Source organism: Onychomys torridus, chromosome 18 (assembly GCF_903995425.1).
Source record: "Onychomys torridus chromosome 18, mOncTor1.1, whole genome shotgun sequence".
Taxonomy (NCBI): domain Eukaryota; kingdom Metazoa; phylum Chordata; class Mammalia; order Rodentia; family Cricetidae; genus Onychomys; species Onychomys torridus.
Window position 1 is genome coordinate 46,867,925 of NC_050460.1, and position 24,082 is coordinate 46,892,006.

At 36.5% G+C, this 24,082-nt stretch overlaps 1 protein-coding gene across 1 annotated transcript in view; it reads left to right on the plus strand.

Annotated features, from left to right (window-relative positions):
• Positions 1 to 24,082, plus strand: part of Ctnna3 (catenin alpha 3) — a 1,414,880-nt gene that overhangs the window by 1,237,220 nt on the left and 153,578 nt on the right. The window contains exon 19 of the mRNA XM_036167773.1: positions 17,015 to 17,107. Coding sequence (XP_036023666.1) covers positions 17,015 to 17,107 — 93 coding nt within the window. The remainder of the gene's footprint in view (positions 1 to 17,014; positions 17,108 to 24,082) is intronic.

Here is a 24,082-nt window from a genome sequence, read left to right on the forward strand (position 1 = left end):
AGATAATTGTTAAGTCACTGAATCACAATCGCTTTTCAATAAACAGCAACTAAATGTCTTATTCTGGACAGGCATTAAGCTTTCAAATTTGCTGTGTTTAAAACTATAAACTCACAATTAAGTACATATTTATATATATTCATATAGTATATATGTATAAAATATATACCTTATGTGTATATATTAATTCATTCATATATTTTCCCAAGATTATTCAGTTTTTTTCCCTTTTGATGTACTTTTTCCCTTTATCTCAATTCAACTTTCTCTTATTTTCTGTATTTCAGATGGAAAGATATAATTTATTGAACATGAATAGCTATGTTTAAAGATGTGTGTGCCTTTTAAGATCAAGGACATTCCTCCTAAATAATTTCAATATTATTGACACAATCAAAAATTTAATATTGATATTATTTAGCAAGTATTCAATACTCAAAATTTTTCTGAATGTTCTTTGATGATATTTTTCTGGTATTTTATTAGAAAAATGTTTTTGATTTTCAGATATTTTCTTTCTATGTATAAAGTAGACCCTCCAACTTGTATGTGAGTTTTTTTGTTGGTGTTTAGTTTTCTCTCTCTCTCTCTCTCTCTCTCTCTCTCTCTCTCTGGTGTGTGTGTGTGTGTGTGTGTGTGTGTGTGTGTGTGTGTGTGTGTGAATGTTGTTTGTGTCACATGACATTAACAATTTTAGGGTCATTAGGTGGAAATACTCTTGATTCCTTTGTTTCTTTGAAATTAGACTCAGAGTAAACATATATTTACCAATATGGTAGAAGTGATAATTCTGTTCTCTTCAGGAGCCACATTGAAGCAGTAGTATTCTGCAGAGTTCGTTTTTCAATACTCAGGGATTGTTGGGTCTAGATGCTACACTAATGAAATTTACAAGTGTATAATTAGTGACATCTGTTACCAGCAAAATGCAAGCTAGAAGGCTACAGCTTTCTAAGTGACCTGCATTGGCTTCTGGGATGGTTAATGCACTCTAAGAGCATGTTGCTTTTCTCTTTTCATTCTTTTTTCAGAGGAGGATATTTAGAAGATCAAAACTAGGGCATCAAACAAAAGGAAAAGGGATCCCTGCCAGGCTGTAATTCTAGTAGCAGCCCTCCCTTTTCAACTCTCCCATGCAGGAATTCCTCGGGACAGCTTGAAGTAGGCCTTTGTTGGGGTGTTTACATAGCATAGTTTAGTCTGTCAATTCTGAGAGCTCAGTATTGTTCTTTTGAGGAAAGCGATGCAGCTAGTGCTATTAATAAAGTTTGCACAAATTGTGTCCAGTCTCTAGGCAACACATTGTTTTGTAGGTAACTGTGATCGATATATTATGCACCCTAATAAAGCTTTCCTGGGGATCAGAGAACAGAACAGCCACTAGACTAGACATAGAGGCCAGACAGTGGTGGCACATACCTTTAATCCTATCACTCAGGAGGCAGAGATCATCTGGATCTCTGTGAGTTCAAGGCCACACTGGGAACTATCAGGTGTTGGGGCATACACCTTCAATCCCAGCACTTGAGATTTCATGTTTTTTGCTTGGGAATAACACACGCCTTTCATCTCAGGAAATGATGGCAGGAAGCAGAAAGGTATATAAGATGTGAGGACCAGGAACTAGAAGATTTTAAGCAGTTCAGTGGAGACCCTTTTAGGTAAAGACTCAGAGGCTTTCAGTCTGAGAAACCAGAATCAGCTGAGAAGTTGACTGTGGCTTGGTCTATTTCTCTGATTTTTCAGCACTCACCCCAATATTTGGCTCCAGGTTTGTTTTTTTAATTAATAAGACCACTTAGCAATTTGTGTTACAGGTAACAAATGAAGAAAACCAGCTGGCAGATTGTTAGTGTTAAAAAACTGTTACCTGTCAAGGAAGGAACTTCTGTCATTATAGATTTCAGGGAGTTAGGATAAAAGCCCTTTTTGTTCTGTTTTTGTCTTACTTATTAGTACCAATGAAATTAACAATCACTATTAATTTTGGAACTACATTCATTCATTCATTGATTCATTCCCTGCAACTTTGGCAAAAGTCTTAAAGATATTCTTGAGATTCTCTTTGTTATATGTACTTTATAACATATACTGTTATGTTATTAGAATTCATGAGCTATCATACATCTATTAATATTTGTATAAATATGTAAAATTATATTCATATGCATACACATCTTTAAAGTCTTTTATTAATCATTTAGTACGTCACTTGCACATAAGCCATTTTGTTCTGGAAATGATGGCATTTTCAGTTTTTGGTAATTATCAGACTGCTTCTAGATCTTTGTAAAATAAGGTATTTTCCCATTAACACTTAATACACATTAAAGTTCTCCTCTGTGGTTGATATATTGTACATCCCAATAAACTTCTCTGGGGGTCAGAGAACAGAACAGCCACTATACTAAACAGAGGTTAGGCAGTGGTGGCACAGGCCTTTAATCTTAGCATTCCGGAGGCATAGATCCATGAGATCTCTGTGAGTTCAAGGCCATACTGGGAACAGCCAGGAATGGTGACATACACCTTTAATCCCAGGAAGTGATGACAAGAAGCAGAAAGGTATATAAGGCATGAAGGCCAGGAACTAGACGCTTTTAGCAGCAGTTCAGTTGAGATCCATTTGAGTTAGGACTCAGAAACTTTCAGTCTGAAGTTTTGTGGAAATGGGATCTTTAGAAGAAATGGGGAGTTATGAGATTAGCTATGGCTTGCCCTGCTTCTCTGGTCTTTCAGAATTCACACCAGTACCTGGCTCTGGATTTGTTTTTTATTAAAAAGACCTTTTAAGATTCATGTTACACTCCTCAAAAACATTTTTATTCAATGTACTCATTTTAAATTGAACATTTTTACCTGAATCAATAAATAAATCTCTGATTGCAAAATAGTGCTTTCAACCATCTTTTGTGTATATATTTATATATCAGCTACTATTTTTCTACCAATAGGAACTATTTCTAGACCATTTAGGACTGTGCTGACAATAAAACCAAACAAAAACATGAATAGCGTTAAAACAATTAGAGTCATTGATGATTTTATTTTTAAATTGTCCCCAGATTCAGGAGCATCCCTTCCAATTAGCTTTTCCTTTTCTGAAGAAATGATCTCCGTATTTGGGATATTCTTTTAATGTTTTAATATTCAGTTATAATACAATTATATCACTCCCCTTTTCTCCTCTCTCCTATACCTCCAATACCCACCTCTGCTCTCTCCCAAATCCATAGCCTCCTTAATGTTAGCCATTGTTGCTTTGTATACATATGAATGAATAAACAAATCCCTATAACCTATCAGAGTCTGTTGAGTGTTGCCTGTAGTATATGTTTCCAGAGCTGACTATTTGGTATTGGATAACCAATCAGGGTGCTCTTCCCAGGGGAAGGCTAACTCTACCCATTTCCACAGTTACTAATTGCTTGTAATTCTTCATCTAGGCTTGGATCCCCATGAGATTCTCCTGACCCATGTTGACATGATAGCTGTTTTAGAATTGTTCATGTCTTGTTTAGGCAGCCATGTTGTTGAGATTTCATGGATGCAGCTTCCTTGTCATAGGTAGCAGGCTCCATCTCGAAGTACACTTCCTAGTCCTCTAGCTTTACAATCTTTCTGCCCCCCTCTTCCCAGAAGTTCCCTAAGCCAGGAGTCAAGGATCACTTTATACTTTATCTTGACCAGAAATTAGCCATCTTACCATTTAAATATTTGCAATGACAAACTTTATTTAGCCACCAGAACTTGAGTGGTGTTTATTTTCTTGTTGCTATGGGGATATCATTCTCTTTATGTCTGTAGCTAAGAAACCCTGCATATATAAAAAAAAAAAATATCTCTACCTCAGCTATAACTTAAGAGGATCTGTTCCTACTGGTTTTAATATTTGTTTTTTTTATTGACATTAAGAACTTTAATTTACTCAAACACCATATAGCCAATTCTTTTCTCTCTCAGCAATCATACAAACAAACAAACAAACAAACAAACAAACAACTTCGAGGATGATGTCACTACTACTACTTTTCCATAAAGTTCAAGGTTCCTTCATAGTTGTTATGCTTCTATAACGTTTCTAAGGTTGTACAGTCAGGGGATTCTGCTCCAGGGTTCCTTTAACTAAACACTTACTGTTTCCCTTGGCTGTCAATAAGCCTTCAGGTTCATATAGTTTTTAAAATTCAATGTATAGTTTGCTTTCAAGCATTCATTCATTCATTTATTCATTTGCATCAATATTTGTTTATGGGAGGCCAGGTTTCATTATGTACAACAGACTAGCCTTCAACTTGCCATCTACCATTCCAACCTCCCTGTGTAGAGTTGCAGGCATGCACCACATGTTTGGTACCGTATTGATTTAAAAAGGACTTAAGACATTTAGATAGAGCAAAAATTAGAAATAAAAGCATATACTCACATATGTTTCTATCCTCGGCACACCCATCCATTCATCAAGCCCCTTAACTTTTGAACCACCGTAACTAACTTATGATGATTTTATCCTATAGGAATCACTTCCTTTCCTCTAAAGAATATTCTGTTTGGTGGAGTCCTATTAATCTGACTCCACATGTGTTGCCTTTTGTGATAGCTTGACCTGGAATGTCTAGCAAAGTTCAAGTGTGCTAGTGGTAGTGCATAGCTGATTGGGTGTGGTAGTGCTTCAAAGGGAAAGCAGGGGGTGGTAGTGGCTGTGTACAGTCCATCTGGACTTCAGATCCTTCCACTCTTTCTTTCTGCATTCCTGCTCACCATACCATGAGCATCTTGCTCCAGCGCATGTTCCTCACTGTGATGCTTGACCTTGAAGTGACAGGGCCCAATACCATGGTTGAAAACTCTGAAAACATGAACAAACATGAACAAAGGCCACTCTCTCTTCTTATGGGTTGATTTTTCTCAGGTATCCTCTCTCTCTCTCTCTCTCTCTCTCTCTCTCTCTCTCTCACACACACACACACACACACACACACACACACACATCAAGAGATAGGGAAGAGGAGGAGGAGGAGAGACAGACAGACAGAGGCAGAGACAGAGGAGGAAGGAGAGAGAGAGAGAAAGAGAGAGATGCTGACTAAAGAAACTGTGGAGTGGGAAGTTATGTTCCCCTCCTTAAGGAAGACTAATAATTATCTCAATATCCACAGAATTGCTTTGGCCATTTTTGGAAAATTCTGTTTGTTTTTTCACTTTTATTTCTTTTTCTTTTTCTCAATATTCCATTACATGTTGCTGTACCAAGATATTTCAGCTTCTTATCTATTTCCTGTTCTATCATAGAATCAGCCAATTTTTTCCTAAGTACCTTGGTTGCCTCTCTTGGAGAATGGTATGGGTACTATGATAGACTCTGACTTGCAAGCATATACGGAATGAATATGAAAAAGAACTTTACCAGAAAGTATTTTACTGATTCCTAGCTCGGGCTAGCCTGGGACTCCCTGTGTAGATCAGGCTGGCCTTTATCTTATAGATGCCCACTTGACTGCCTCCCAGCTGCTGGGATTAAAGTTGTACAACACCGTGCCTAGACTAACAGCGTTCTGAAAGCAAATAGTTGGCAAAACTCAGTTTTTCCCTAAGGACGTCATCATTCCAAGTATTTGCTAGTCTTTTCTGCAGTCCCCCTGATGGTCATATTAAGCTCTCATGTTGAATCTGGCATGTAAAATGGAGTGTGCACGTATTGTCGATGAAGGAACATCAGGATGTTGTACACGCTAAAAAAGGATATAATTGTGTTATAGCTCAGAGAGCTTGTGACATAGCGATTTTCAGCTATGACTAGAAGGGTTTTAAATTAGTTGCAGAGATTTATTAGCAATAAAATTTAGTGATTTTTAATTTCTACTGTTTAACTATGAATTTCCAAAATTAGGCCAAAGGCTAATATGGATTTTTGTTTAATTAAGAAACCTGATGTAATTTTAACTGTCAACTTCTACTTCTCAGCTTCAGTGTGTTACTGAATCTGCCACCGTTATAACTTGGGGACCTCTAAGCTGATAAGATGAGGCCTTGCTGGGTGAAATTTCTGGATTCCTAGCATTAACTGAATCCTGCCTGCATTATATGGTATGCATGTGGAACAACTGGCACCATGGAGACAAACAGAGAATGTGTGAAAAAATTGCTGCCTACACCTCACCTAGATGAATCCTCACAGCTTCTCTTTGCATATTTCCATTTGACTTAGGTGACAGTGAGACGTTTGCAATCCCGTCCATTTTGAGCCACGTCTCACACGTGGTCCCTGTCACACCCTCGTCCTCTATTCTGACTTCTTATTGCCATAGTTATCCATTTTTAGTTATGCATTTTTCAATGAAGATTGCTTTAGCTTCTAAAACTTACTTAAACTTTTTCTATCAGGTGCCAACTAGATCATTTCAGGTCTGGTTCTTCTGATGATCTGAGTTATCAAATTCAAAAAATGATGAGTGAAAACCTACATATGATGCTCCCTTATGACTGATTAGCTGTGCTAGCGGCTGACTAGCTTCCACTTGATGTTTGAAATGTACTTTAATAATTCGTATATTTCTTCCTATTTATATGTCTATGTCACAGCCCTTTGAGATGCAATGAATCACATTTTGCAGAATAAGGGACCTAAAATAGTAAATATTAAAATAACGTGACTGAGGGCCCCTTACCCATATACATCATGTGGGACAAATCTTTTAAATCTTTGTCTAATATTATTTCTCTAAAATTCTGATATTAATTAGGCATAATAAATAAAATTTACATCTGTTAACATTAGCATGGCAGCAATAGCTAAGATTTTTTTTTTTTACTTTAGCCAAAACCTTTAATAATTTAAATCAGAGTAGACTTGTTTATTAAATACTTATCTTTTAGCACTATATTAAGCAATAAATATTATTTGCTATCAGTACTGCCTAATGGCAACCCCCAAATCTTTATAAGTGAGGCACATCAAAATTAAAAGCATTTAGTATAGTTGCCCAAAGTTACACAATTAGTCAATAGTGTAGCAGGATTGGACTTTGGTAATTATCTACTCTGGTGTAAAAAGTTTTAGTTTATTCCTACAGTTGTTATTTAGGAATGAGAAATGAAAAAAAAAAAAAACAGATGATTTTTACTGAGAACTTGTTGGGTACCCTGGGCCATTATAAAAGTTGGTGTATCACTATGAAAATATACCTACTCATACATAGTATTCGGTATTCTAGAGAGTCTTGATACTTGCTATGCTGTTTGCTTTAAAATAAGCTAAAGCAATGTATGCACATACACATAAGAATATTATCTTAGGGGCAGGTTATAGAGCATGCAGAAAACAAAAATCAAAGTGAAATCTTTGTAATTAAACTAAAAATTTCCATTATACAAGTATCTTCCCAGGAAGGTGCATGTAAAATATTTGAATAATTCATCAAATGTGTACAAACAGAATTTGTTCATTGAATAGTTTCATATTCTTGTATAATTTATGACAATGTTACAACACCTGACAGGCTGCACTTCATGTTGACTATTCCCTAAATATTTTTGAATGTAATCGGTAACAATTCATGCTTTCTTGCCTTATATTTTAATGAAAGCAATATTTGACATTTTCAGATTTAAATAGAATAATAGCACACAGCAACTGATGATAATTAACTCAAGCAAATTCTCTTATCTAGAATGTGGCATAATTTTTCATCTTGCCATGTTGTTAACAGTGATATACTTCCAAAGTAAAATTGCCTCTCTTATTCTAAGTTGATTTTAAAAGAAGACAACTTTTCGAGAGACTAGATATAATTCCTTGTTTCTTCATAGTTACATAAGCTCTTCAGGGAAAATAGTAGACAGAACAATGTTGTGGAAACCTGAATGGCATAATAAATTACATTGAGTAGATTGAATATGTTTACTAACAGTGGAAATTAGAACAAAAAATAGATGGCTCCAGGAGTAAAACTAATTTCATTTTTAATTAATAGTATATTAAATGTTCCCTCACTACAAATCTATAAATTTCCTTTTTATATATATTTTTTAATTAAATTTTTTTCTTTTCTTTTACATACCAACCCCTGTTCCCCCTCCCTCCTCTTCTTCTGCTCCCCCCACCTCCCCCCATCTTACCAGTAACAATGTTCAATCATCAATGAATTTAAAATGAATTTGCATTTCTTCAAAGTATTTATTAATTAGAAATTCTTGGTCTCAGTTCTTATAATTTTGGCTTATATAGTGATTAACACTTACATGCTAGATAAGCACATGAGGAAATAAATCTATAGTTCTACTGCATTGTTGAGATATAATTAACATTAAATAGACACATATTTAGAAGATGTCAGCAAGCTTTTTCATAGGCATAGGTGTCTATGCATACTTTCATAGGCATAGTGTGAAACTATCAGTGCCTCCGGAATTTACATGAGAAGTAAAATCTTACCCATGTCGCTTCATAACTTGATGTTGCCCTTAGCTTCTAAGCAACTCCCAACTTAAAATTTCCAGTCTCTTACATTAGTGGGAATATACAATTTGTCTGATTTTACCGAACATAACTGTTTTTTGAGTCACATATTATTTTAATAAGTAACCTATTCTATTTTGTAGGACATTATTCTAGATATATAGTTTATTAAATAATTTATTTTTAAGTTTATTAAATTATTTCCTGGTTAATTCTGATCTGAGTTCGTCTTGGTTCTTGGATAGCATAAATCAACCAACAATGAATACTTGTAAGATTCACCTTACTTCGAGCAAATCTAGAACAGTGAGATGACTGACTCTCTTCTCTGTACCACTAATATATGAAAATACACATGCACAATTTTTGCAGGATGATTTTCCACACTGTGTTTGTCTCCCTACCTGTCCTGATTCCACTGCTTGGGACAAATCTCTCTAGAAATAGCACAAGCCATGTTCCAAAAGCCAATTTCACAGCCACAATGAGTGGCTACATTCAGCCACATCTTACACGATGATGAATTCCCTTACTTGTACAAAGAGGTCTTTTAGTTTGAGGACTTAAAAAAAGTCTCTTTATACAACAGTGTAATTCTTCCTTTGGGGTTGTCCAAACATTTGCTTTGTTGTATTCCGGTGTTGTATTTTATGCCCGAGCTGCCAGATTGCTCTACTTACTTCTAGTAGTGAAGGGAATTCTTATATCCCATAAACCAAATTTCAGTCCATGAGCCCTGAATAATATGTCCAAAGTCTATTACTGATCTGAATTACGCTTTTACTGAACATCTTCCTAGTAATGTGTGACTTCTTTTATATGTCTCCATTTTGTAACTCAGGAAACGAGGAATGTCAGGTATGGATACCCTGCTTGGGAGTGTAGCATAGATGAAACACAGCTGGTGTTTGTAGCTTTCTTACTGAACCTGGGATCGCTTTGTAAATCCAGATGAATTGGGTTAGTGCTATTGATACTGTACCTAGCATCTTAATGAATTCTGAAAGTAAAAGGTTTCCCGAATGCTAAAGAATAAACAACCACAGTGGGACTCTAAGATACAACTCTCCATTCCTTCAAAATTGCAGCTAGAGAATATTTTCTTTTCTTTGCCAGAGCTGAGGACCAAACCCAGGGCCTTGTGCTTGCTAGGCAAGTGCTCTACCACTCAGCTACATCATCCACTTTTCTGAATGGTGAAACATGACGAAGTGACTGATCTTACAAACCCACAGAACTTTTTTTTTTTTTTTTTAGCTGAGGATCGAACCCAGGGCCTTGCGCTTGCTAGGCGAGCACTCTACCACTGAGCTAAATCCCCAACCCCCAGAATTAAGAAGACAATGCAATGTGGGGGTGGGGGGGGGGGGGTTGCACGTGCGTGGGTGGGGGAGGGGCGTCTTTGCTTCTGCTAGTGCAGTCCCCTTTTAGTGTCTGCTGTGATCATGAAGACACACGCTGCAGTTTTCCCAACATTTGGGATGCTCTACCTGTGCTTACATCAGCTCCTACCATGATGTGGACACATTGCAAGGTGCTCTAGGGTCTTCCTCAGTTCTTGCAGTCTTACCCCTTTTAAAATTCCTGCGCGTCCTGGAAATGGCCTGTTGAACTTTAAGCAGATTTCCTTATAACATTTATTGCTTTTTTTTTTCCACCTGCCAGTAAAAGCAATAAATGGCCATTGTAAACATTCAGAAACAAATCAATCTCAAAGGACAAAAGCTGCATGTCATATTTCAAGGCTCATAGATGATAATTACTGAAGTCTATTTGATGCGTTTTCTTTAAGCTTTTTGCCAGGATACGCATACACATCTACTCACTTAAAATGAAATGATACTTGGTAGGGGAAGGGAGAGTCTCTATTCCCATCTTTTGTGATACTCAAAGACTCTAAATATTTGCCCTGTTTTATTCTCTGAGAAACTGTTTGAGGTTCTCTCTCTGTCTTCACTCATGTGAATATCTTATTTTAATATCCTAAGCAAAATATGTAATCATCTGGTAAGCTATCTTACTTTGTTTATTGCAAAGGAAAAAATTTTAAAAAATCAAATATTCAGTGTTTATTTGGTTATGGAATTTGATGCAGAAGATGAGGTATTTCTAATTTTGTGAATCTCAGCCCAAAGTTTTATTTTCCTCTGAGGAAACTGCTTTCTCAACACACTGAGTCTTGTTCAATGTCACAAACTATTCAGAAAATTTTGTCCTCAAACTAGATATCTAATGGTCATCGTAAGTTTCCATCTAACTGTAAGAGTTTCAGCAGTTTTCAATACTTTCTATTAAAATTGTAAGTATATAACATAAACCACAGCCTTGTCCTAAAATGCTTTATGTTCTTTAGTTTAGCTCATTTAATTTGGATTAAATTAAAAATGAAAGGAAAGAAGTGACTTGGGCAGTTTTCAGATCCACTGATACCCAGGCTGTGGGTAAGTTTAATTCATTTTTACCTTGGTGTATATTGAACCCAGGGAAAAAGTCCGTGAATGCGTCGAGGGCTAGACTTTCTCTACCTGAGGGGTGGTAAGGAAACACATAAATTCTGATGGTAACTTTCTCTTTCTACTTCATCTTGAAAAAAAATCACGTGTGATTCTCAATGTCTCCAAATCCCTGGCCTACCTTGTTCTGTAAGTAGCATATTCACACTTTTGAGGCTGTGTGTGTGTGTGTGTGTGTGTGTGTGTATAGGTGTGTAGATGTGTAGGTGAGTATGAATGTATATGAGTATAAGTGTCTTTGGAGGCCAGAGGTCCTCATAGGATGTCTTCCATAAACACTTTCCACTTTATTTTTGTGAGACAGTTTCTTGTTGAATTTGGAGCTCAGCAATTTCACTAGACTGTCTTGAGAGGAAGCCAGAAGTCCCTAGTCTCTTCTTCCCCAACTATGGATAGCAGAGGTGTGCACACCAGATTTAGCCTTGGTGCTAAGGATACATACAACGTAAGTCCCCATGCTTGCATGGCAAACACTTCTTAAGTTTCTCAAACTTACCATGCAATTGTGACTACCATGTCACATGGTCCATGAAATAGCTTTTGGGCCCAGTTTTGAAATGGCCTTTATTAGTTGTGTGATACTGAACCATTATCTATTAAATATAAGGGTTGGTCTTCTCTACTGCGATAGTAAAATAATGAGAATTAATAGTATGTTAATTGCTAAAGTGACTGAGGAAAGGAATATGGCTTTACCAGGCTTCATTTTTGCTGATGAATTATACACGAAGAGCTTAATTAAACATGACTGCTTCATTTTCCTAATCTAAAGAGAAGAATGTCAAAGAGCTTGGTTTGAATCTAGAAATCTCTACTATTTGAATTTTCCAAAAATATGCTTTCACCCAAACCCTATTATCTTTCACAGTTTCATTTGTCTTTAATGTCTTTATTTAAGCTTCCAGCTGGACTCATCTTGTGACAGTTCTCATGAATTAGGAATGCTCCTCTTAGGATCTGAACTACATTACAGGCTCATTTGGTGGCGGAATAGGGACGGTCATATTGATGATGTCACTTTCATTTATGACCCTACTGCTGAATTGATGTGTGCCTTCTGTGGTTGTTGTGTTTTGTTGGTATCTTCTGAGCAGAGGAATAACTACCCACTAGCTTCCTGATCCAGGCTGTGATTTACCCCATGTGTTTACATCGTTACCAGGAACTTCAAAAATCCTTGTATAAAACTGAGTAATTATCACCATCCCTTATAATGGGTTGGAATTAAAGAGCAGTTGGGGGAGTGGAATGAGGGAGCTGTGTCAGGAAGGTCACTGGTTTGTTGAACATTAGGGAAAGTTAAATGTCAACTTTTGGGTCGGCGGTATAGAGTTGGTCAGTTTCTCCCTTCCTTCCCTCCCTCCCCTTCCTCTTCCTTTAATTGTTCATCTTTGCATCGTTGTTTTGTAGTTCTTTAATGAACATCAATTTTCTGTTTGAAACTTTAGCGCTACGCCTTCGTGAGGTTTGGAAAGATGAGTTTCCATTCATAAGACCATGCATTCACATCACTGTAAATGCAAAAAAGAATAAATGAGACAGTGGTAAACAGTGAACTTCCCAAGAAGGAAATGTATCCGTCCGTCTATCCGTCCATCCATCCCCACCCATGTATATATCCATAATTCATTTTGCTACTGAAGTTGTAATGTCCACTCTCCTGCTTCCTTGCTACCTCAAATAAAGTTCTCAAGCGGCACGTGCCTCATCATTTGCCCTCTTTGACATAGCTAAGATCCAAGGAAAATAATGACAATTTAAAATTATAAACAATATTGACAGCTCAAAATTTCCTATTCACTGAATAATATTTAAGTACATCATCTTATTTTGTCTCTGTGATTACCCTGAGGTATTAGGTAGTATGTTTACCGTATTGTGGGTATGGAACTTAAGCTTACTTCAAGTCACATTTGGGCTCCCCAAGGAAAGCTTTTAATAAGCAAATTCTGAGAGGTAATTATAAAATGAATTTCCTGAGTTCCTGATACAAGGAACAACTAATTAATGCCTAGAACTGTTAAAAATTCTCTCGACAACTGAACTGCGTTTGTTTTGTTCAGATTTAGATACAGTCCACTTAAGGAATGTAATTCATCCCCACCAACCCTTAGAGAATATTCTAAGGTGAATCCTTGCCAAAGCCACTTAAAAAGATCGTCTTAATCTCTCTCTCTCTCTTTGGTTTTTCAAGACAGGGTTTCCCTGTGTAGCTTTGCAACTTTCCTGGAACTCACTTGGTAGCCCAGGCTGGCCTCGAACTCACAGAGATCTGCCTGGCTCTGCCTCCCAAGTGCTGGGATTAAAGACGTGTGCCATCACCACCTGGCAATCATCTTAATCTTAAGAAAAATTAAACTTCAATTAAAAATCCCCCTCACTTGCTTCATAAGAAAAACATACAGAATTATATTAAATCCTGTTTAGCTCAGTCATAATATGTAGGTGTAATTATACAAATATAACTACAGGTGTTCACTAACCACCATGTCCACAGAGCATGCTATTTGAGGATTCTGAAGTAAGAAGTATTTAATGGGCTGTCCAGGTCACAATCTGAAAATAAATTTGGATCAAATTGGAAGCATTGAAGTTTACATAAAAATTTTGTGAAAAATATACCAGAATTAGATAGTACAGGAAGAATAAAACAAGAGAAATGCAATCTTATTATACCATAGGTCTGTTACCCCTTACAGAATCTTAGTACAATTGAACTGTACAATACCCTTTGGGCTTAGGTAATATGACCTAGGTTCTGGTCTGAGGAAAGCAAATTTTTAAAAGTTTTACAGAATAGACAGTGTCCCTCAATGGATGGCCAGTATTCAAATACAGATTTGCATTATTCAAAGTTACTGGGTTGTTGTGTCCTACACCATTACCATTTTGATAGTTCAATCTCCTGTCAGACTGAGAATTGGAAACACATACATTTTTCCCCATGTTGTGTTGGTTAGTTTTAACTTTCAACCCAACACAGACTAGAATCACTTTGGAAGAGAGAGTCTTAATGGAAAATTATTGATATCAGGTCAGCCCATGGGCATGTATGTGGAGGAAATTTTTAATTGTTAATTGATGTAGGGAGGCAACACCCATTGTGGGTAACACTATTCACTAGGAAGGTGGTCCTGAAGAGCATCAATGAGGAGAAAGATTGGTGAAAGCAAGCAGACAAGGGTGCATTTATTAGGTGTCTACTTTGGACTGAGGATGTCATGTGATTTATGTGAGTTCTTGCCTCTACTTGCACAAAATGAGGGACTGTAACTTGGAATTTCAAGTCATACAAATGCTTTTCTCCTCTCTGTTGCTGTTGCTTTTTAATCAGGGTGTTTTATCACAACAGAAATGAAACCAGAGCACATGCTAAGCCTGTGCTCTACCACTGAGCGTACCACCAGCCTCAGAAATTTCAGATTTCTAAAGTCACTAGTTGAGAAGTACCCTATTTTGAGATATTATTATATATGGTATCCCATCAGCGCTATATACCCTTTTTTAAAAAAAATGCATTTTAATCTTTCCACAATTTGCCTTCATAGCTGAAAATGTTAACAGGTATATCCCTGAAAACTGTTAAAGAATTCTTCTTTCTTGGCTTCTGCCTAATTTAAACTGTTTCACTATATATTTAACTTTTTTATTTTGTAATGCCTTCTAACCTCTTGCCTTCCGGAATGTGAAATGTGTGTCAGCAAGTGTTTTAAACACTCTCCCACTGATTTTGTTCATGTAGAGAAGAGGTCAATTTTGGTGGTTTTGCAAGAAAAATATTACTTCCATGTTAGAGAAAAAGAAAGCACAGAAGTATGTGAGTGTAATTGGTAGACTTATCCCTTCCAGCAACAAAAATGGTCCTTGAGATTTCTGAAAGCATAGTTTTAGTTAGTTTGCTTTATGTGGGATTTGATTAAGTGTTGGAGTGGATGATGAGGCTATGTAGCACTAAAGGATGAAGCAACCCAAGTAATAAACAAAAGGCATAAGAAACTAATCACAGTGGAGGCATCAGACAGTCTTCAATTAAAAGCAACAGACATAAGAAAGGGGATTGGCTTAACAAAATATATTCATGTATCAGAAGACTTACTGGATACATCAAGGAGGGGGTAGAAAATATGTTTTCTTACTACACAAAATGGCTAAGAGTGAACTGTGTGGTTTTTGTAGAAGTTGCTTGGTGTTCAACCCAGGCTATTAATAGAAAAGAGGAAGAGAGAATTGATTGCTCCATGACCATTGTTACCCATAGCTGCAAAAGATCTATGGATAGATAACAAAAGCTGAGCACGCTGGAGGCCTCAATGAGGGAAGAGTATTAATATCTGCTAGCAGTCAGATGAAATAAATATAAAGGATTCTGCAGTGAAGCAATGGGAGGGAGTCTGTTCATTACAAGTGTTTGAGAACAAAGACCATGCTGCTTAAAGATGCATGAGATGATAAATGATCTGGAGCCAATAGTGAATGAGAAATTGATAACTTTATTCCACTATACCAACTAATAATCACTTGTCCGATCTTTAGATTGGTACCAAAGGAAGGAAGACCCTGGGAAATCATGAAAATGTCCCAAATACTGTATAATAAGAAAAGTTTAAGGAAAAATCAGAATTGGTTTTAGCAGGCCGGTCTTCAGTAGCCATGCTTATGGAAGAGAAACAGTCTCAAGGCTGTCTTTTATTCATTTTGAATGATTTTGATATAAAACTATTTTTTTCTAGATTTGACATTAGAGCTTTGTATTAAACACATCATAGTCTAAAGCTGTGACTGTGTAAAATGAAAGAAATATTAATTATTTGTATATATTTCTATATGTATTTGCAGTAATGACAGTGGTTATCTTTAAATTATTATTTTGATAAGTGCAATTGCCTGATCCTTACCTCACAGGGTAGACCATGCAATACTTAGCTTCCCAATTTAAAAAAATTAAATAAACAGCTAAAGTATGATGAGCTGTGTCAAGGTCAAATGAAGAAGATGAGGAAAACCATCTCAGTTATCCAATTCTATCTGAGAGTTCCTGAGCAGAGCTGCCTCAACTGATACTGAAAAAGGAGAATGGACATTGACTACTATTTGTAATCACACAGAAATTCAAGTTATGTTACTTTTCATGTAAGCTCCTAGAAAATGCTGTTTCTTGATAGTTGTGGCAGCATCTGATGGTTTATTGACCTAATGAAACTTGTCTGACTTAAAAATTTATTAACTCTAAGCAATTTGGTTTAGAGTAACCATATTGGTCAAATTGCTTTGCACTGACTGCCAATCTTCCATCTAATCACTAATTTTTCTTCTATTCCACATTTATTGGAATATATATATATATATATATATATATATATATATATATATATATAGTGGAGCTGAGGATCGAACCCAGGGCCTTGTGCTTGCTAGGCAAGCGCTCCACCACTGGGCAAAATTCCCAACCCCTGGAATATAATTTATATACAACAAAGCTCTTCATTTTCAAAGCAAAAACTCAACATTTTAAGTGAATTCACATAGACTATAGTGATCACCATTCTCTAATTCCAGAATTACCAGCATCCCAAAGAGAAAGTATGTACCCATTTAATAGTCATTGCATTGTTCTCTCATAAAGTACTAGTCAAATTTGTTTCCAGTGGATTTGAATATTCCAATAATTTCATGTCAATAAATTCTATGTACTATATGATTGAAATCTTTCATATAGGATGATATAATCAAGGTTCATCTACTGTGTAAGATGCATAGCTATTTGGCTCGTCCTTATGAACAAATTATTTTCTACTGTGTGGATGGACAATATTTGTATACACATTCTTCAGTAGAGTTGTTTCCACTTTTTATCTATTATAGTGTTGGTATGAAAATGTTGAGGTTTTTATTTGAATTACTGCCTCTCTTGTGTGCCTATCTGGGGTTGGATTCCATGATCAGATGTCACTTCACCAGTCACCTTTCTGAGGTCCCACAGACTCTTCCAAATGATGGCAACATTTTATAGCCTCATCAGCTCTGCTTTGCTTTCTTTTCACAGACTCCAGAGGAACTGGAGGATGTTTCTGACCTTGAAGAAGATCATGAGGTCCGGAGCCACACCAGCATTCAGACAGAAGGGAAAACTGACCGAGTAAGTCATCTGCAAAAAACATCTATGGGCTGGTAGGAGGCCCTGTCAATCCAGGAAGCCTCTTGTACATGAGACTCTTGGATCTGGATCTGACTTTCTGAAGCATATTGAAGAAAGGCCTCAGACAATGGGTATAACAAGCTTAGAAAATATTCTCTGTTTAGAGAACCCTCAGAGTGAGGACTCTAATGTCTGGGAAGGGATCATTCCAAACTGCTTTTTTTTTTTTTTTTTTTTTTTGGTTAAAATCTTGGGAACATGAAAGTGAAAATTCATGCAAGTTGTTCAGTGTAGAGAATAGGATTCAGGATTTTGTAAATATACTCTGAAATAATAGGAAACAAAACCTCCTACTGAATCAGTAATAGGAACTTTTCTTCTTGTCTTTAGTGCTTTCTTTTGTGCCTTCCTCAACACACACACACACACACACACACACACACACACACACACACACACCCCACACACACACAAAGAAAAGTTATTTTCCTCTAATTTTTTTGGTATGAATAGTCCATGTTTCTCTTTCATCTGAGTATAAATTGTTCTGAAAATAGATACCATTCTTATATAGTCAGAAAGTATTGGTAATATATAGGGTGGAGACTCCATCTTGAGATTCAGATTTCTGCTGCTACTTGTGTTGACAATCCTCTTGAAGTTAATTCATGCCAGGAACTGTCTAGAACACATGGTATCCAGGTGTTATTCTCTTCATATCTAGCTGCTATTTATTGTTAAGGGGTGGAGTCATAAAAGTAGCAATCGAAGAACTGCATATTTTGCTGAAGAGAAACTCTGCTCCAGTAGCTGCAAGGGTGCATTTGTGTGACTGAAATCAAGGTAGGTCTCAAGGCTGACAAGCCCCTGCTATAAGGAATTTCATTTAACATAAAGGGAATGTTTTGCATATGGATAAACATGACTGTTTTTACATTCAGGCTTTATATAAGTAGACAATGAATCCTTGGTTTAGACCCTTAACATGGACACACTTCATATTTCTTCATGTAGAAAACGAGTATTAGATCAGATATTTTCATGTTTCCTTAGTAACTCCAAATGAGATGATACATAGTAGAGTGTTTTATAAGCCTTAAAGCTGTATAATGAAAAGCTAAATCTTACCTTATTTCCATGTGTCCTGGTTACCAGCCAGGTAGATGACCCTGTTGATCTTCTTCCTGGACCTCTTATAGGTCTTTCATAGGAATGTTAGGACTGTTTATAATTTTAAGATCATCAGGAATATCTCTGGAGTGTGGGTTTTCTTCCATCTGTATATAGTTCTATAACAATCTAATTTCTCTTCAGTGAATCTGTGTGATAACCTCACCCCAAACAGTAACAAGACAGACCACTGACCATCAGATCTGCTGGAAGCAAAATCATATTTCACCTAATACCTTTGTTGCTTTAGCTTCCACTTTGTATATTACAAATGACTAAGATGTTCTTCCTGTCTTTCTCTGATCCTTACCTATAATTATGATGTGAAATTCCTTTGGAAAATGCTTAATCATTGTGAATCATATATTTCTACTTCCAACCCTTTGTGCCAGGTATTAACATTCTTCAGATTCACTCTTCACTAACACACTGGAAATTCTTAAGTATAGTCCAGTGGCTCCCCTTTGGAACTGACCTTAAAAGTCTATAGCAGTGCATAGCTTGGTAGTATTTCTTTGGATCTATCAACTCTCATTTCTTTCCTGACTCATTCTCCTTCAGTTGCTGGGACTGTTGCCATAATCTAGTTCCCCAATCAACTACCTTCTACTGATATGTTCTGCTTTGGTGGGTGTTTAGGTACAGGAAACAGTAATTTCACATTCACTTTTCTTAAATCTCATGTTGACTTTGTAATATTTTGATATTAGCATCTCAGCTTAACTAAAATTAAGGAGACTCAAAATTACATAGCTATTTTAGTTATTGTTTGATTGCTGTGAAAAGAAATTATGACTGAGGGAACTTTTATAAAGGAAAGCATTTAATTGTGGGCTTGATCACAGTTTCAGAGGGTCAGTCCATGACCATTATGGCAGGGAGACAGGCATGGTGCTAGAGCAGCAGTTGAGAGCTTTACGTCCTGATCTACAGGCGAGAGGAAGAGAGTGAAAGACTGAGCCTGGCATGAACTTTTGAAGCATCAAAGCCCTATTCCAGTGGCACACTCCCTCCAAAAACCTGGCCCCCATAGGTTTAGAGACATATCATAACTCAAACTGCATTTAGTCAAACTTCAAAGGTCCCCATAATCTTTCACAATCTCAACACTATTTGAAAGTCCAAAATCCATAGTCTCTTCTACAACTGAAGGTTGTCTTTTAACTGTAACCTCCTGAAAAGTAATAACAAAAAGCAAATCACACACTTCCAACATACAATGGCACAGAATACACATTCGTGTTCTAAAAGAGCTGAAAGGGACATAGTGAAGAAAACTATACCAAAGCAAGACCAAAAACCATCAGGGCAAACTCCAAATTCTGCATCTCCTAGTCTAATGTCAAAACATTCTTCAAATTCCCTACTCCTGATAGCTTTGCTGAATGCAACACACCTTTTTGTCTTGGACTGGTTCTATACCCTGTTATCAGCTTTCCTTGGCAGGTATACCATAGCTCTGGCATCTCTAACATCTTGGGTTCTCCAGTGCAATCCAGGTTTCACATTTTTAGATTCAAACAATAGCTTCTCTAGGCCTTTATGTAGGGACTCCCCTGTCATGCATCTGACCTCAGTCATTATCTTTCCTTAAGCGGGAAGAAAAATTCTACAACACCTTTCCTGTAGTCTATCTCTAGATCCAGAGCCATGTGGTGGAGGCTGCCAAGTTCTGCTTGCTGGGGCAGGGAACTGACCCCCTCCTTGACCTTCATTTGCATCCGTTTCCAGTTGTTTTGCCCCCTCCTTGATTTGCTTTTGCATCCTGTTGTTTGGGCCTAGAAACATCTCAGGCCCTGTCCTTTCACAGATTGCTGGTCTTACCTTGAGGTTAATACTCCTTTTAGTCCATTTAGCATCAGGCTTCTCTTTAAACTATTCATCTCTTTGAGCCCAAGTCTGGGCTCCAGCATTACATTTCTGGTGCTCCTTTTCTCCGCAAACTGTGTTTTGTTTGTCTCCTCATCTCACTTGTTCTTTTCCACTGTAGATTTGCACAAGATGGAATACCCATAACCACATGACACAGTCAATGCTAGGCTGTTTTGAAATCTCATCTGCCAAGGACATTCATCTAAAGTTCTTCAATTTAGCCTCTGGTAAAATTTAGGACAAAGGCAATAAACAGCTACGTTGTTTTGGCCCAAAATATCACAAAACTAATCTCTCATTGTTTGTTCCTCTGAAATCTCTTGAACTGGGTTACCAAAATCTAAATTGCCCTTAGCATTGCTGTCTTCCATGTTCCTACGAGGATGGCCTATTAAGTTCAACTCGGAGTATTCAATTGTTTTGGTAGTCCAAAGTCCCAAAGTTTCCATAGTTTTCCAACCAACAACATGGTCTGGTTTATTGTAACAATACCCCACTCCTGTTGCCAACTTCTGTCTTAGTTTTGTTCTATTACTGTGAAGAAACATCATAACAGAGACAACTTTTATTTAAATAAAACATTTAATTAGGGTCTTGCTTACAGTTTCTAAGGATTAGTTCATGATCATCATGGCAGGAAGCAGACAGGCATTGTGCTGGGGCAGTAGCTGACAGCTTTATATACTGATCTGAAGGAAACGTGAAACAAGCAAGAACCTGTTCCTGATCTAGACTTTTGAAACCTCAAAGTCCACCCCTAGTGACACACTTCCTGCAACAAGGCCATACTTCTGAATCCTTCTAGTCCTTTCAAAGTGTTCTACTCTCTGATAACTAAGCATTCAAGTTTATGAGCCTCTGAGGGCTATTTTTATTCAAACCACGACAATAACTTTTTAGATAAGTGGAGAATGTTTTCAGACCTTTGATTATTACTCATATTGGTTTTCTTATGACCTAAAACTGGTATGGCAAATTCTATATTAATATAGAAATGAACTACCAGCACTGTGAAAAAACCTGATGAATCCATAAGGGAATGAAAGAGACAGAAACTAACACAGAGTAACAAAGCTGCCTTAGCTGGGGGCATGACATAATGAAATTTAGTTATTTCTAAACAGTAAAATTAAAAGTAAGTGTTTTAAATTTGATTATTTTATAATATGCACTATTTAACTCCAGCACCATTTTTTAGTATATTTATTTTTTCAAGTTTATTTCAACAGACTTTGTTCTTAAATTAGGATATGAATAATCAGAAAGAATTGCACATGCCCATCTCTAACTCATATCACCTAACCAGAACCAATGATTTGTTTAAATAAGTTTCATAATGTCTACCAGACATTTCATCTCCCCAAAACTGTTCTGTTTTTTTCTAATGAGATAATGATTTCTTCTAATGAGATAATGATATATCCCTTAATCTCATATCTGAGATCTTATCTTTGCATTACACTCAGAATTTTTGTTTGTTTTTGTGTCTATTAGGCTGTTTTTTAAAATGCATTTCATGAACACCAATACTTTGGGAAAATACCATAAAATTCATCATGGATTTTTCTGAGAATCATTTGAACACTTAAAACATGCTCTGTGTTGATTTCATAGTCTGTGTAAAGACTAATGTCTAGATTTTTTTTTGTCCCTTGCATGATGAAGGACTCAACATTTTTTTTTTGTTTCTTATATTATACATGCTCTGTTATATTGGACATGCACTAGAACCAATTTCAGACACTACTTAGGCACTGAGCGACAGTTATTTATTATCATTTTATTTTCTGTGTTTCACTCCTAGTAGCTTTGGCTCAGGATCATCTGTTACAGCTGTCATCAGCTGGAAATGCCATTGGGTATTGAAAAGGTCTATATCTAAAAATAAAGATTCAGAGTCAGTAGACAATGAGAGACAATATTAAATGACCAATAGTGTATGCCTTATAAAGTGGCAATTGGAGAGCCAAGCAAACATGATTATCCCAATATTGAGTGTGGGAATTCTCTGGACCAACAGTGTGATTATATCTACTGAACAAGATCCATAGTGGCACACAAGCTTAATTGTATAATAGATTTGCAGAAGATTGTTCACAGAGATTATTGTTTTTTCTGTTCATTCTTTAATCAAATATATGATTTTTTCATCTTAATGTTAAGATTTATTATAGACTTACTTCCTAAATTTGTTAGAGTAAAGCTTTTATGAATCCACCTTTGTGTGTGTGTGTGTGTGTGTGTGTGTGTGTGTGTGTGTGTGTGTGTGTGTGTGTGTTTTGTTTTTTCAAGACAGGGTTTCTCTGTGTAGCTTTGTGCCTTTCCTGGAACTCGCTCTGTAGACCGGGCTGGCCTCGAACTCACAGAGATCCACCCGCCTCTTTTTTGTTTACTATTATTCTCTCCTTAATTTGGAAAGTTGAGAATGAGATTCAAAGAATTTAAATAGTTTATGCCTTGTCGTGTTGATTGTGGCAAAATCACAGGTCTTATGGTCTTACATACACATGCACAGTTTCTAAAACAGCACATTTACTACGCAGATGTCTCAGGATAGAACTGATAGTACAACTATCCACTGGGAAAATGATTTGTGAAACCCGAGATTATGTCATAAAATCATACCTGTTTGAATCTTACGAATGTCTGTCTCAGTCCTAGATCTTCTACCAGTAGGAAAATGGGTTTGTTGACTCATATTCAGCACCTACCTGGTAAAGCCCAGCCACTCAGTCTCCTGTGGTAGATTACTTCCCCTTGATAAATGAGTTTTAGCTAACTAGAGTAGGATGTCAGGGGATTTTGTTGGGGGTAAAACTCAAATCTCCCAGCATGGAACTCACAGAGGAGAGGCATGTTGCACATGACCTCTTATTGTGTTGACTTTTTTGTTTTGTTTCAATAATAGAAGATAAATCTAATTTCTCATATACTTCCCTGATTTATCTTCCACCATGGGGACAATAAGGGCAGCTGAGGCTCAGTAAATTGTCTCAACATTAGTAAGAGAGCAGCTGAGAGAATGCTCCTCAAACTCTCTCAGGGGACAACTATGTATTTAGAGATGCTCAATAAAGTGAATTGAAAGAGTGTAGAGATTGAAATGTAGGGAGAAGTGATCCAGCTTCTAGCAATGCTGACAAAGTAGAAGTCAAGAGTATGGTATTGAGAGTCACATAAGAAGAGATTCAAGTCTTTGCCACATTACTTACAACAATAGACTTTGAAAGCCTTCTGTTTCTGATGCTCAGTTTTCTCATTTATAAAATTATAACTTCCTATTTTATGTGAGTTTTCAAGAATAAACTAGATATGTGAGAAATTAATTCAATTATTGGCTTATAGGATATATTCTATCAATTTTTATTTTATGGTATTCTGATTTTATAAGACTCAATAATCTCCCATAATTTCACTTCTTGGGGTTTCATTGACTCACAGCTGAACATAGTAAAAAATGTTAAATGGACATTTCCAGAAATAAACCACTCATACATTTTAAATTATGTGTGCTCACTATTACTCCATCCTACATGGGAATTAAATCACCCTTTGTTTGCCCATCCATCCGGTGTACCCCACCATTCCATCAGCTACCATGTTGTCATCTCGATTCTTAGGTCAACTTTATGATATTCCATTCCAGCATTGTGCTTAAGTAATCATTATTTTACTAAATACTGGGCCAAATTTGCAATAGTAGCAATACTGGTAATTTGAGCACATTGCTACAGGTATTCTATTTTGTTGCTTGATAACAATCAATTTAATTTATAAATTAAACTTCACAATAAGATGTATGCATAGAAAAAGCATGTATAAATGTAAAAGTGGATACCCTGTATAGCTTCAGGAATCCATTGGAACACATATCCCTTAGCTAAGGAAGTACAGCAAGACATTTGGTTTCATGGTACTGAACATTTCTGACAT